General features: G+C 47.9%; 1 protein-coding gene across 9 annotated transcripts in view; it reads left to right on the plus strand.

The window, feature by feature from the left end:
* The window catches only part of LOC140189340 (seipin-like), an 81,964-nt gene that overhangs the window by 7,538 nt on the left and 59,642 nt on the right, over positions 1-14,784 (plus strand). For 6 of the 9 annotated variants that reach the window (XM_072246077.1, XM_072246082.1, XM_072246081.1 and 3 more), the window contains exons 2-5: positions 2,591-2,879; positions 6,125-6,480; positions 9,717-9,795; positions 14,162-14,305. In XM_072246077.1, coding sequence (XP_072102178.1) covers positions 6,284-6,480; positions 9,717-9,795; positions 14,162-14,305 — 420 coding nt within the window. In that variant the 5' untranslated portion in view covers positions 2,591-2,879; positions 6,125-6,283. Of the gene's footprint in view, positions 1-1,089; positions 1,302-2,590; positions 2,880-6,124; positions 6,481-9,716; positions 9,796-14,161; positions 14,306-14,784 lie in introns of those variants that run through there. The other 3 variants (XM_072246078.1, XM_072246079.1, XM_072246086.1) reach the window with 3 other exon arrangements.

A 14,784-nucleotide genomic window follows, 5' to 3' on the forward strand; every position in this document is an offset into this window, starting at 1 on the left:
CAATCCTGATTTGATGGAGACAGCCATGAGAAGCACGGAGGAACATCTGGAGAAACTTCTGAAATGCCTGCTTCGCTGCCGCTGCTACTGTGTGATCGAGAATCTCCAGAGGGGAAGGCCCCAAATCCTCGGCTTTGCCTATTGCCTGTTGCTGGGGCCGGGATCAAAGCACTTGGCAGAGACGGTGCTCGGTGTCGGAGGGCTGGTCGGAGGCTCGAAGTTTTCGGACTGACTCAAGAGTTGGCTGTGGTCGGGTGCTTCCAGGGTGCTGCATCGGCAAGTTTGTAGCGCTGGAAGCTCATGGCAGGGAGAGAGTTTCTCTTCCCTCTACCATCTGCGTGAGATGATGGGCTATCGGGACTTTGAGACTCTTTTTTACCGTGCCCATGGTCTGTTCTTATCAAATCACGGTATTGCTTTGCACTGTTGTAACTATATGTTATAATTATGTGGTCCTTGTCAGTTTTTCAGTCTTGGTTTGTCCTGTGTTTCTGTGATATCATTCTGGAGGAACATTGTATCATTTCCTAATGCATGCATTACTAAATGACAATAAAAGAGGACTGCGTGTCCTCGTAATCTAATCTAATCTAAAAGTTGGGCAAGATCTGGCAGGTTATACACAAACATGTTTCATCCTTTCAAAAATATGTTGTTTAATATATACATAATTTCAATTCAGAGATGTTTACGATAGCAAGCAATCCCATGCATTCTCTTATCAATGTTGTGAATGTTTCATCCTGAACATTGAATCAGTGAAGTGTCTGGTGGGGGGGGGGTGTTCAAAGTCATTTTCAATCGCTCATTGCTACAGTCAGAAGTTCCCACCTGTTTTGAAAGGGCAACAATTGTACCAGTGTCCAACAAGAGTAGGGTGAGCTGCCTCAATGCCTATTGTCTAGTGGCACTCACATCTACGGTGATGAAATTCTTTAGGAGGTTAGTTATAGCTAGAGTTAACCCCTGTCTCAGCAAGGGCCTGGACCCACTGCAACTGATCCCACTGGTGTAGGGATCGAGGACTAGGGGTTTAGAGAAGGAAGGTGATTAGCAGAAGGTCCAGAAGCGACAGGAGGGGAACAGTTTCCCAGGATCTGGAGCAGGGCTGTTGGGAATAGGGGAGGCAGACTCTGCCTTCCAGAGGGGAGATGGATCAGCACTTGAAATGGACAAACTTGCTGGGCGGCACGCACAGCGAGGGCAGGAGATGTGGGGCCTCCTTCCGTGCTCTCTAGGACTACAGTTCTCAATCTGAATCTGCGGTGGGAGCTGATGGGGAAAACGTGGAGACCAAATGGGTGAGTGGTCAGCGGTTGCTGTGGATTAGATGGGCTGAAGGGCCAGTTTCTGTGCTGTGGATTTCTGACTTATCCGCTGTTAATAGTCATTATCACTCCGCCATTTTGGAATCTTGCTGTGCCCGCCTGTGGCAGAGTGCCGGGAGAATCATAGACTCATAGAGCATTACAGCACAGAAACAGGCCGTTCAACCCATCTAGTCCATGCTATACTATTAATCTGCCTAGTCCCATCGACCTGCACTGGGACCACGGCCCTCTGTACTCCTCCCATCCAAACTTTTCCTAAATATTGAAATTAAACCCACAACCGTCACTTGCACTGGCAGCTCACTTCACACTCTCGCCACCCTCTGAGTGAAAATGTTCCCCCTCATTGTTCCCCTTAAACATTTCACCTTTCACCCTTAACCCATGACCTCCAGTCCTAGTCTCACCCAGCCTCAGTGGGGAAAGCCTGTTTGCATTTACCCTATCTATGGCTGAGGCCTCCGTCGGTTAGAGTTGTCCTAGACACGCAAGCCCGCGCAGAGCGATATGGAGAGCAAGCTGTCGCCCGTGTAGCAAGCTCCCCCTCTCCACGCATCTGATGAACCCAACGGAACGGCAGAGACCGACACAGCTTGGCACCAGGAGTTGCCGGTCCGCATTGAACTCAGCGTCGGACTGCCTCAGGGGCTCCCGCTCCGATTTCTCCCTCGGGGTTCACTCCTGAGAGGGAAGGCAGCAGAGGTTGGAGATCAGAGTTTTCCTTCTCCCACATGAGTTGCCAACTATGGCTGACGAGCCCAGTCTGCCCGAACCGACTGGTTTTAAGGTGCCAGTAACCTGCCTTTGCCCCTTCTGCCAGTAGAAATGGTTTCGCCGAGCTTGGTAGCTAAGGCACACATGAAGGCCGGGAGCCAGACTTGGTTATCAGCGGCTATTTAAGATGCATGCCAATGGGATCATTTAATAGGTAGTGGGACGTTATCCCAATTACCACCCTTGGCTGTGGCAACCTTACGGAACCACTCTATCTATACCCCTCAAAATTATGTATACCTCTATCAAATCTCTCGTTCTCCTATGCTCCAGGGAATAAAGTCCGAATTTATTCAACTTTGTAACTGGGGACTTCCTTGTAAATTTTCTCTGCACACTTTCAATTTTATTGATATTCTTCCTGTAGGTAGGAGACTAGAATAGTCCAGATTAAGTCTCACCAACATTTTATACAACTTCAGCACAACATCCCAATTCTTACATATTACGTCCCATTGATGCATGCTTCTCTTTCTCTGGTTAAGTGTGAATGCCTAAGGGTGAATTCTCGGACTGCTGGTTGAGCTGCTGAAGGGAAGGTCCTTTGAGAGAGTTGCAGTGCACGTGATACCGACCCGGCTCCTGGGGCTTTCGCTGGCTCGCCGAAGACAAGTCCGACCACCCAACCGCAGCACCCTCTGCCTCAGCCCGCGGCCGACAGATGAACTCGGCCAGGGCTCATGTCGAGCCCGTGAGCCCGGCCGCTGGTCGCCTGCCGTGAGTCATCTTCGGATGCCGAGGAAACTACACAGCCTCTGACGGTCCCTGTGAATAGTAAGTGGACATTATCCCTGCTTGAATGTGTGAATGGGCACGTGATTGTGGGAGTGAAAGGATCCGTTCGCGCCCGGTGCGACTCTGTGACTCTGCAGATCTCTCTTTTCCTTTTCCTCTGCCTCTCTTTTTTCCCCCTGATTCCCACTCACAGACCATAGAACAGTGCAGCTAATCAGAAACACAAGAGATTCTGCAGATGCACAAAATGCTGCAGGGGCTCAGCGGGCAGGGCAGCATCTATAGAGAGGAATAAACAGCCGATGTTTCAGGCCGAGATCCTTCAGGACAGTGCAGCTGTTGTTAAGAGAAATATTCCAGACTTTGGGAATTGAGGGTTTTGTGCAGGAAAGTGGATCTGAGACCACAGAACAGCACAGCACAGCACAGGAGCAAGCCCTTCGACCCACAATGTCTGTGCTGAACACAACACCTAATTAAACTAATACTCTTCTGTCTGTGTGTGATATATATCCTTCCGTTCTCAGAGTATTCACAGATACATCTAACTGTCCCTTTAACGCCAAAACCATATCAGCTTTCGCCACTCTACCTAAGAGTCCAATCCAGGCTTCTGTGAGTCCATTCCAGGCATCTGTCAGTCCATGCAACACACACAAAATGCTGGAGGAACTCAGCAGGCCAGGCAGCACCTATGGAAAAGAGTACAGTCAACGTTTTGGGCCGGGACTGGAGTAATAAAGATGAGGAGTGGATTTAAAAGGTGGGAAGGGGAGAGAGAAACACAAGGTGATAAGTGAAACTGAGAAGCGGGGATGAAGTAAAGAGTAGGAGGAGTCTGATAGGAGAGGACTGAAGCTCATGGAAAAATGAAAAGGGGGTCATGAGCACAAGGGAGGCGATGGACAGGTAAGGAGATAAGGTGAGCGAGGGAAAGGTGGGGGGGGGGTTGTTACCAGAAGTTCAAGAAAATCGATGTTCATTTAATCAGTCCATTGCATTCCAGGCACCTTCCGGTCCATTCCAGGTACTCGTAGGTCCATTCCAGGCACCTGATGGTGCATTCCAGGCATTGATTACCCCATTTCAGGTACCTGCCACTCTGTGTGTAACCAAAGCTTGCCCTGCACATTTCTTTTAAACTTGCCCTCTCTCACTCGACATTCCTACCCTGGGAAAAAAGACTGACTGTCTGCCCTATCTACGCCTTTCATAATTCTATAAACTTCTATCAGGGCTCCCTTCACTCCAGAGAAAACGGCTCAAGTATGTCCAGCTTCTCCCTGCAGCTGTTAGCTTCTAATCCACTCAGTCCCATCCCCTGATTCACAAACTCCAGAACTGGCCAGATCTTCCTCTCTGCCAAAGCTGTGCTTAATGTTTTGTGCCCTCTGTGTGTGTGTGTGTGTGTGAGAGAGAGAGAGAGTCCCTGAAGATAAGTATAAACACTTTTTTTTGCCAGTTTTGTTCTTTATCGGCGTAGGTACCCAGAACTTGTACACATGCAATGTCGGCTTCCAATGCATAAAGGGTGTGAAACGTCCCGGGACAAAATTTCGCACTAAATCGCCGTGAAACATTTGGCCAGGCGATGAAAACCCAATGGGGACAGATTGGATTTGAGGGATTTGGAAGAGAGGGTGGCTAGGAAGAGATGCAACACCCAGTCCGTCAGGGTCGGGATGGTTAAATTGGCCTTGTCAATAATCTGCATCCAAGTCACTTTATTGCCAGAATGTGAAACATACCAAAAATTGATTGTGGTTCGGTGCCAAGCATAAAACACAGGACAATACCATAACAGACAACACAACAGCAACCAACAATTTACAAGACAGTAGTGCAAACAGCCATGAGCGATCAACAGTTAGCAGGACCGTCACACGCATAAACGTCAATAATCAGTCAGGTTTGATACCACTGGCATATGTCGTGAATCTGTTAACTTAGCGGCAACAGTACAATGCAATACTTAATAATAGAGGCAAAAAACTGAGTTACTCTGCATATCCTATCCTGATTTGGCCTTCCAAAGCACATCACATCGCACTTACCAAACTCAGGTTTAATATCACCGGCATGTATTGTGACGTTTGTTGTCTTTGTGAATGAAGACGTGCCGAAGGGTTTTGGCCTGAAGCATCAGCTGTACTTTTTTCCATTGATGCTGCCTGGCCTGCTGAGTTCCTCCAGCATCTTGTGTGAGTTGCTTGGATTTCCAGCATCTGCAGATTTTCTCTTGTTAGTGAGGTAGTGTTCATGGGTCCAATTTCCATTCAAAAATCATATGGCAGAGGGGAAGAATTTGTTCCTGAATCGCTGAGCGTGTGCCTTCAGGCTCCTGTACCTCCTTCCTGATGGTAGCGATGAGAAGATGCAACCCCTGGGTGGTGGAGGTACTTAATGATGGACGCCTTAATCAAACTTAAATAAATCTGAGGGTATGAAAGATTAAATAATTATCAACAGTACAAGGGCAGCAGTAAAGACCATTTAACAGATGTTGTGCAGGAACTGTTGGAGTATTACACCTGAGTAAGTTTTGTTGAGAATAGCTAGAGGAAAGAAGCTTCGGAGATGGACTTGTAGCGTCTGCAGTTGGCTATGTTAGGACAGCAGAGCTATTCCTGGGTCCTTTATTTATCTCTGAGGAGCGATTGTGTTTGTTGTAGGACGTGCGGAAAGAGAATGATTGCAGGTGCTCGAATGTGGAACAATGGTAAAAAAGGCTGCTGGAGGAGCTCAGTGCGTTGAGCAGGGTCACAGTCTGAATTGTCAGCCATTCCTGGGCCTCCTCAGATGCTGCTCAATCTGCTGAGTCTTTTAAGCTGTTTATCTTCTGCACTTTCTATAGGGAGCCTGCTGTGAGACAATTGGCTGTGGCAATTCCTTCATTGCCGACATAATTGTACTCGGTAATCGTGATGGCCTCAACTCTGAGAAATGCAGTCTTTCTTAAACCTTTAGTAACGCGTTTGCTTTCTCTTACTCCTTCCTGCTCTCTCTCCGTTGCCCCCCGCTCTCCTGCCCTCCCTTTCCCCTCCTCTTCCTTGCTCCTGTGTTCTCCCCCTCTTTCCCCTGCTCTCCCCCCTTTCCCCCACTCTCTCCCCCCTCTTTCCATATGCCCTTTCCCTTTGCCCCGCTGTCCCCTCCCTTACCCCACTCCTTTTATCCCACTCTCTCCCCTTCCATTGCCCCCGCTTTCCTGCTCCCTTAAACCCCACTGTCCCCATCCCTTCCCTCACTCTCTCCCAATCCCTCCCCCGCTCTCTCCCCTTCCCCAGTTCTCAACCTCCTCCCTCTCCTTCTCTCCCCCTCCTCTTCCCCTTCCTTCTATCCACCCTTTCACGCCCCCACTCTCTCCCACCTTCCTCGCCTGTTTTCCCCACCTCCCCCAGTCCCTCAATCCTCAAACCCCCCAGGAGTGTGTCCACTGCCCGACCATGAACGGGTGGATCTACTGGGCCCAGGACCACCTGACCGCGCTGGTGCTGAACATGCGCCGCACTCTGCTGCAGATCGCCATCCTCATCAGCGTCGTCCTGCTGCTCCTCTGGCTGTCCGTCTTCCTCTACGGCAGCTTCTACTATTCCTACATACCGTCCGCCAGCTACACCACCCCGGTGCACCTCGTCTTCAGGTAATCCTGCCGCTTGAGCCCGACTCCCCTCCCTCACCCTGCCCACCTTGTATCGACATCAACCACTTCTGCTGGCAGCTCGCTCCGCACCCGCGTCACCCCGGTAAGTGAAGAAGATCCCCCTCCCTGTGGCCGCGTGGGTTTCCTCCCACAGTCCGAAGGCACACCGGTCAGTAGGTTAATTGGTCAAAGTCAAAGAACATTTATTATCGAAGTGTGTGTGTGTGTGTGTGTGTGTGTGTGTGTGTGTGTGTGCAGTATTCAAACCTGAGATTTGTCTTCCTCACAGACAGCCACGAAACAAAGAAAACTACGGAACCCATTCAAAGTAAAACAACAAGCCCCCAATGCGCAATAAAACTACAAATCATGCAAACAGCAAAAAAAAGAGCGAAAAACTTAATATAAAACATCAACACACACACACACAAAATGCTGGAGGAACTCAGCAGGCCAGGCAGCATCCACGGAAAAGAGTGCAGTCGACGTTTCGGGCCGAAACCCCTTCAGCATCTTGAGTTCCTCCAGCATTTTGTGTGCCTTGCTGGGATTCCCAGCATCTGCCGATTTTCTTTTGTTTGTGATATAAAATATCAAACCACTGTGCAAGTCATTGTAAATTGTCCTGTGATTAAGCGAGGGTTAAGTAGGTGGGTTGCTGGCTTTGTGAGCTGGAAGGGGCCTGTTCAGTAGTCACACTTAATATCAGAGAATGTATACAATGTACAACCTGCAATTCTTGCTCTTCACATGCACCCACAAAAACAGAAGAGTACCCCAAGGAATGAATGACAGTAAAAATGTCATTCCAAAGCCCCCTTCTCCCCCCCCGGCAGAAGCAGCTTCAAAGCATCAACCTTCTCCCATTTATTTCAGCGGAAAGCATCAGCACCCACCACTCACCAAGCAAGCAATAGCAAAGCCCCAAGAAAGACCGTGATCAGCAGAACAGAAAAAGTAATTGTTCACCCGACAATTCGACATAACACAGCAGGCGCTCCCTCTCTCTTTCTCTCCCTAACAGAGGTGTCACACACCGACAAAAACAAAACAACTCACTGACTAAGGTGTTGAAGTCTGCCATGTCACTTCTTTTCCCCGAGTCCTCCGACTCGAGAATCAGCAGCAAACTCTTTCCCCACCAACTAGAGGAAGAGAGAGCGATTCACTGAGTACAGAGGCCTCTGGCAGCTGATCCGCTGTTCCCGATATTCCATTTCTTACCGCGACGCTTCAGTCGACGGCACCGGCGTAGAATCGGCTCCCCCCCCCCCCCCCCCGGGCCGCAAGGCCTCAGAAACCCGAAGGCACTCTCGTCTTCCAGGCCGCGCCCTTGGGTATCCAGAAACGGCCGGCCGGTCGATGAGCCCTGGGGGTGGGAACCATCAGCGTAAAGAACCGCAGTTTGTGTGCAGCTGCAGGTCAAGGACATGGACAGAACCCCATCCACAGGGAAAAAAGAGACATCAAAGGTGGAAATTAAGTTGTTTCCGCAGATGAGCTCAAAGAAGCTGCTCTCTTAGTGCCATCATCGCTCCTCCCCAAGTTCCACGCTGTATCTCTAAATTTTAAAGATGGGGTTGAGAGGGAAAACAAATCAGCCAAGATGGAATGGCGGATGAGACTCGATGGGCTGAGTGGCCTAATTCTGTTCCTAAGTCTGATGGTCTTATGGACAGCTCTATGGGCCTGCCCTCTACCAAGGTATCGTAGACAGTGAAGAAGGCTATGAAAAATTACGGGTGGTGGGGGGAGATCTTGATCATTTGGGTGAACGGGCAAATGGTGTTCAATTCAGACTGGCACGGTAGCATAGTAGTCAGTGTAACCCTATTACAGCACCAGCAACCCCTGCTCAATTCCTACCACTGTCTGTATGGGGAGCATCTTACGTTCTCCCCATGACTGCATGTGTTTCCTCGCTCCAGTTTCTTCCCACGTCCCATTGACGATTAACTAGTCACACGGGTGTAATTGGTTGGCATGGGCTCATGGCCCGGACAGGCCTGAAACCATGCTGTATCTCTAAACTAAAAGATGAAGTGCGAGTTGTTGCATTTTAAGAAGGCACTTTCACACTGAACAGTAGGACCTTTGGGAGTGTTATAGAACAGAGGGCCTTGGACTAAAAGCACACAGCTGTCTGAAAGTGGTGCACTTGGTAGACAGGGTGGTGAAGGTGTTTGCCACGCTGGTCTTTGTCGGTCACGGTACCCAGTTCAGAAGTTGGCGTTACGTGGCAGTTCAGTTCCATTTAACGTCAGAGAAATGTATGTAATATACATCCTGAAATTCTTGTTCTTCACGGAGAGCCACAAAAACAGAAGCGGGCCCCAAAGAGTGAGTGACAGTTAAAACGTTAGGACCCCAAAGCCGACCCAACTTGTCCCACGCACAAGCAGCAGCAAAGCAACAACCCTCCCCCACCCCACCCTCTTCCACCAAAAAGCATCAGCGCCTTCCACCCACCAAGCAAGCCCCCAAGAAAGACCATGATCTGTAGTACAACAAAAACTAATCATTCACCAGACAATTCGACATACCACAGGCTTTCCCTCTCTCCCTAATAAATAGAAAAAGAGGTTTACCCCTTTCACAGCGAGAGGGGAGGCATAACAAAACAACTTGCTGATTTGTGGCTTTGAAATGCAGTTGTACAAGATGTTAGTGAGGCCACATCTGTACTATTGAGTTCAGTTTTGGTCACCCTGTTATCGAAAAGCTGCCATTAAGCTGGGAAGAGTGCAAATGTTTATAAGGACGTTGCCTGGACCCGAGTTATAGGGGGAGGGTGGGCAGGGTAGTACTTTATTCCTCGGAGTGTGGGAGAGACTGAGGGGCTGATCTTCTCGAGGTGTATAAAGTCTCAAGGGGGAAAGGTAGGGTGAATGCACACAGCCTTATTTCTCCCCAGAGTTGGAGCATCAAAAACTAGAAGGCATAAGTATCAGGTGAGAGGAGAAAGATTTAAAAGGCACTTGAAGCACAAACTGTTCACACAAAGGGCGGTGGGTGTATGGAACGAGAATGCCAGCGGAAATGGCTGGGGCAGCTAACACGTGAAAGACATTGAGACGGGCACATGGATGTGAAAGGTTTAAAGGCCAAACACAGGCTAACGGAACTAGCTCAGATGGGAATCTTGGTCTGTAGGGGTAAGTTGTACCACAGGCCCTGTCTCCGTGCTGTTTGAACTGAAGATCTACAGATTGCGTTCTTCTCCTCTGATTCGATAGGTCCGACTGTGACTCCAGAGACGCGCTCTGCTCCTTTCCCGTCGCCAACATTTCCTTACTCCGCAACGGAAGGGAGAAGGTAGGACGGCATCTGTGGGCTGACAATCAGGGAGGCGGTCGATGGTCGGACAGCAGCGGTTTGTAAATTACCGAGTGAGGAGTGATGTCCGACTTCTGGGTCGGGACCTTCTGAAAACACAGAGCAGGAATAGGCCAGTCTGCCCCACTTTCCAATACAATCGCGGCTGATCCGCGCTCTCAGTATCAGATTACCACATGCTCTCCCTGCCTACACTACCCCCGCCGGTATCTTTCGTTTCTTCAAATGCGTCCGTTGGTCTTTTAAGCAAGGCATCCAAATGCCTTGTATTGTGGAAGCAAACTCCACAGACCTGAGTTGTAACTTTCAGTGATTCCCAACGAGGGCAGTATCGACCCCCCCCCCCCCGGGGGAGGCAGTTACATGTCCTAAGGAGGCATTAAGGGAAATAGAAGTCGTTGGGGGTGGGGGGGAGGCTTTTAGGATTCTTGGAGTGGGGATGGTAAGTGGCATGCTAACTATGGCACTATAATTATGAGGCCTTACATGATGGGTCAATCGCGCTAATGGAACAGTGTAAGGAGAGCTTGCCGAACACCAGCTCTATCCCAACTAGCATTCAGGTTCCAATCTGAATCCTTGTCAACATAATTTTTGTTGTTGTGATCATCTTCATCTTCGCCTCGCCGCTTCTTTGCGTGTCACTACCATTGTTTCATCCGTGTCATCTTGCTGCGGTCGTCAACATCCGATAGGCATTCCCAGTTTGTGTTAACTTTTTACTTTAATTTAGCCCCATTCGTGGTGGATAAATATGTATGGTGCGATCCCTGTGAGTGTGGAGGCGGTGATGCCTTGAATTCTAATCCTGCTTAGAAACAGAAACTACAGAAAGTGCGTCAACACAACATTACGTACCTGGGGACATCAAAGTTGCTGGTGAACGCAGCAGGCCAGGCAGCATCTCTAGGAAGAGGTACAGTCGACACTTCAGGCCGAGATTCTTCTTCAGGACTAACTGAAGGAAGAGTTAGTAAGAGACTTGAAAGTGGGAGGGGAAGATCCAAAATGATACGAGAAGACAGGAGGGGGAGGGATGGAGCCAAGAGCTGGACAGGTGATTGGCAAAAGGGATATGAGAGGATCATGGGACAGGAGGCCCAGGGAGAAAGACAGTGGGGGGGGGGAACCCAGAGGATGGGCAAGGGGTATAGTCAGAGGGACAGAGGGAGAAAAAGGAGAGTGAGAGAAAGAATGTCTGTATAAAAATAAATAATGGATGGAGTACGAGAGGGAGGTGGGGCATTAGCGGAAGTTAGAGAAGTCAATGTTCATGCCATCAGGTTGGAGGCTACCCAGACGAAATATAAGGTGTTGTTCCTCCAACCTGAGTATGGCTTCATCTTTACAGTAGAGGAGGCCGTGGATAGACATGTCAGAATGGGAATGGGATGTGGAATTAAAATGTGTGGCCACTGGGAGATCCTGCTTTCCAGGGGAGATCCTACCTGTCCAGCTCTTGGCTCCATCCCTCCCCCTCCTGTCTTCTCCTATCATTTTGGATCTCCCCCTCCCCCTCCCACTTTCAAATCTCTTATTCGCTCTTCCTTCAGTTAGTCCTGACGAAGGATCTCGGCCCGAAACGTCGACTGTACCTCTTCCTAGAGATGCTGCCTGGCCTGCTGCATTCACCAGCAACTTTGATGTGTGTTGCATTGAATTTCCAGCATCTGCAGAATTCCTGTTGTTTACATACCTGGGTATGGTTTTTTTCCGTTCTTGTCAAATCAACAACGCCCCACGTGTCTTACTTGTAATACTGTACTGTCTAATGAAGCCATGAAACCATCAAGATTCCAGGAACACTTCTGTAAAAGACACCCTGAAAAGGCTACTTATGGTTTTACTCAGTTTCAGAAGATGAAAAGAACATTTGAAAAGTGTTGCACACACTCGAGTCGTTCGCCAAGAGAGCTAAAAATGACCTTGATTGTGGTCTCATTGTTTCTTATAACATTTCCAAAATGCCAGCAAAGTGTGGAAAATCCCACAGAATTGGTGAAAGATTAATAATGTCTGCAGTATCAGAAGTGCTCAGCACTGTTCTCAAAATGGATACCTATATTTTAAAATCAATTCCGCTGAGTAATACCTCTGTAGCTCGTTGTGTTGATGAAATGAATGAAGACATTGAGTATCAAGTATGCACAGAGCTACAAAAAATAGAACTTGGGATACAGCTGGATGAGTCAACTGTGCGAGACAATGAGGCTTTGCTAATGTACATTTTATCAAAAATGGAAAAGTTTACGAAGAGATTCTCGATAGTAAAATTTAAAAACAAATATGAATGGCAAATTAATCTACGATGAGCTCAAAATGTATATTGAGGATAAAAGTATTCTGATTAGGAACATGATTTCTTATGCAACAGATGGAGCACCACTTATGACAGGTTGCCATGCTGGTTTGGTAGCATTTATGAAAAAGGAAATTCCAATCCATTGTTTGCACTCTATTATGTAATTCATCGTTAACATCTCACAACCAAAAACGTCAGCCAGTGACTTTTTTCAAGCATGACACTTGTAATATCTGCTATCAAAGCTCATCCATTAAATAGCAAAATATTTTGCCAGTTATGCCAAGATAACAATGAAGAGCTTGAACACTTGCTTCTTCACACTAAAGTGTGTTGGGTGTCAAAGGCCTGCTGCTTAAAACATTTCTTTGATCTTTTTGACACTGTGGTTGAATTTTTGCTCAAAGTCAACAAGAGTTGGGGAAACAAGATTGAACTTCTACATAGAGATGTGGGTGACCTAGTCGATCTGTATGACAAAACAAACATTCTAAAAATGAAACTGCTGGGTGAGAATTCCAATTTAATCCAGGCAAAAAGTACAGTTGTCCACTTTTATCAGAAAATTGGAAATCAAAAGCAAAACATTTGGAGAAGGATGTTTTCACAGTTTCCCTACATGGAAAGTGCGGCACCCTCTTTCACAGACAGTGATTTGCAAGGGTACTGCTTATACCTGCAGTCACTGAAGAAGAATTTTCGGAATCAATTCAAGGATTTGAATGATCTGGAAATTCCAGACTGGGTAATTAACCCATTTCTTTGCAAGGTGCAAGAACAGGATGAGAGCTTGCAAGAAGAAATTATTGAAATTCAGAATGATGAAGAAGCAAAAATGCTTTTCAAAAATCTCAGCTTTTGTGGTATGTGTCTACACTGTCATACAGAGTTTCCTGGTCTTTGAAGAAGAGCCAAACTGCTCCTTGTTGTATTTCCATTCTCCTATCTTGTTGAAAGAAGCTTCAGTGCAGTGAACCACATGCTCACAAAAAAAAACAGAAATCCCTTGTGGATGACTTCACTCACTTGCCCTTGATTGAGATGTTCCCACAACTAATGATTTCACTTTAAGGACTCTCTATCTCATGTTCTTGTTATTTGTTGCTATTTATTTATATTTGCATTTGCACAGTTTGTTGTCTTCTGCACTCTGGTTGATCTTTCACTGATTCTGTTACAGTTACTATTCTATAGATTTGCTGAGTACGCCCACAGGGAAATGAATATCAGGGTTGTATGTGGTGACATGTATGTACTCTGATAATAAACTTTACTCTGAACTTTAAACAAAATCACATATAGGCGTTCTTCATTAAGGGAGTAACCCCTCAAGAGAACAACATTCTCAACATGAGTGATCTCAATTCTGGTACTACTTTCTGAGCCTCTGCACTTTCCCTCTGTTCTGCATTCTGTTTTCCTTTGACCATCTCAACGTGCCGCTGGTGTTTCGGACGGCAGTGAAGGTCCCCCATCTCTGTCTGTCCTCGGCCATCTTCTCTATGGTGCCCCAGGAGTGGTTCAGGGTCCTCATTTCTGCCTCTACAGTATGGTGCCAAGTTGTCTTTGGTCTCCCGGGTTTCCTCTGTCCTTCAGGGGTCCAATGGAGTGCAGTCTTGATGATGGAGTTGGCCTCTCTTCTTGCCCAATTCATCTCCGACGTTTCCTCACGATGATTGTGGCTATGTCCTCTCAGTGACCCTGGAGAGGGAATCGTTGGAGATCTTCTTGAGCCAGAAACTATGGAGGATCTTGCGGAGGCTCCTGGTATGGAATGACAGCTTGGCAAGGTCGGTCCTTGTCACGCGCCAGCATTCTGACCCGTACAATAGTGTGGACAGAACACAGCTCTTGTCCAGCTTCACTTTTTGTGTGGATGCTGTTCTTGATCTCAGTACATATATCAATAATAGACCAAACTTGCGTTGACCCTTGGAGAAAGATTCATGTCAGTGATTGAGGGCAGGAGTGGTGATGTGGAGGGTGGCGAAGGGTAGGTCATGTTTCTACTGTCACGCGGTGACTGCATCCCCTTCTCTCCAGGTAATGATGTACGGACAGCCGTATCGGATCTCCCTTTGGCTCCAGATGCCGGAGTCTCCCGTCAATCAGAATCTGGGAATGTTCATGGTGCAGATGTCCTGCTACACCAAGACAGGGACCGTAATCTCCACCGTTTCCAGATCGGTAAGTACCTTTGCCAAGCGCTGGCCTCTCCCATGCAATGAGATTGTGGCTGGGCCTCCCTGTTACTGATATAGGAAGAGGCTATTCAGCCCGTTAAAGCAATGCTGGCCGGTGCCTTTTCTCCAGCTTCCGCTCCCAATCCTACATCCCTTGAAGGTAAAGTTTAGTTTTATCTGTCATACGTACATCGAAATGTACAGTGTCAAATCAAATCGATGAGGACTGTGTGCCGGGCAGCCCGTAAGTGTCGCGGCGCTTCCAGCGCCAATGTAGCTTGCCACAACTCGCTAACCCTAACCTGTACGTCTTTGGACTGTGGGAGGAAACTGGAGCACCAGAGTCACAGAGAGAACTTGTAAATTCCCTACAGGCGTGCCAGGAGCTGAGCCACGATCTCACGGCTGGTGCTGTAAAGTGCTTTGCGCTAACTGCTACCCTTCCGTGCCAGCCTGTGCATTACCACACCCCAGGGTACAGTA

The sequence above is a fragment of the Mobula birostris genome, chromosome 28, assembly GCF_030028105.1.
Source record: "Mobula birostris isolate sMobBir1 chromosome 28, sMobBir1.hap1, whole genome shotgun sequence".
Classification (NCBI taxonomy): Eukaryota; Metazoa; Chordata; class Chondrichthyes; order Myliobatiformes; family Myliobatidae; genus Mobula; species Mobula birostris.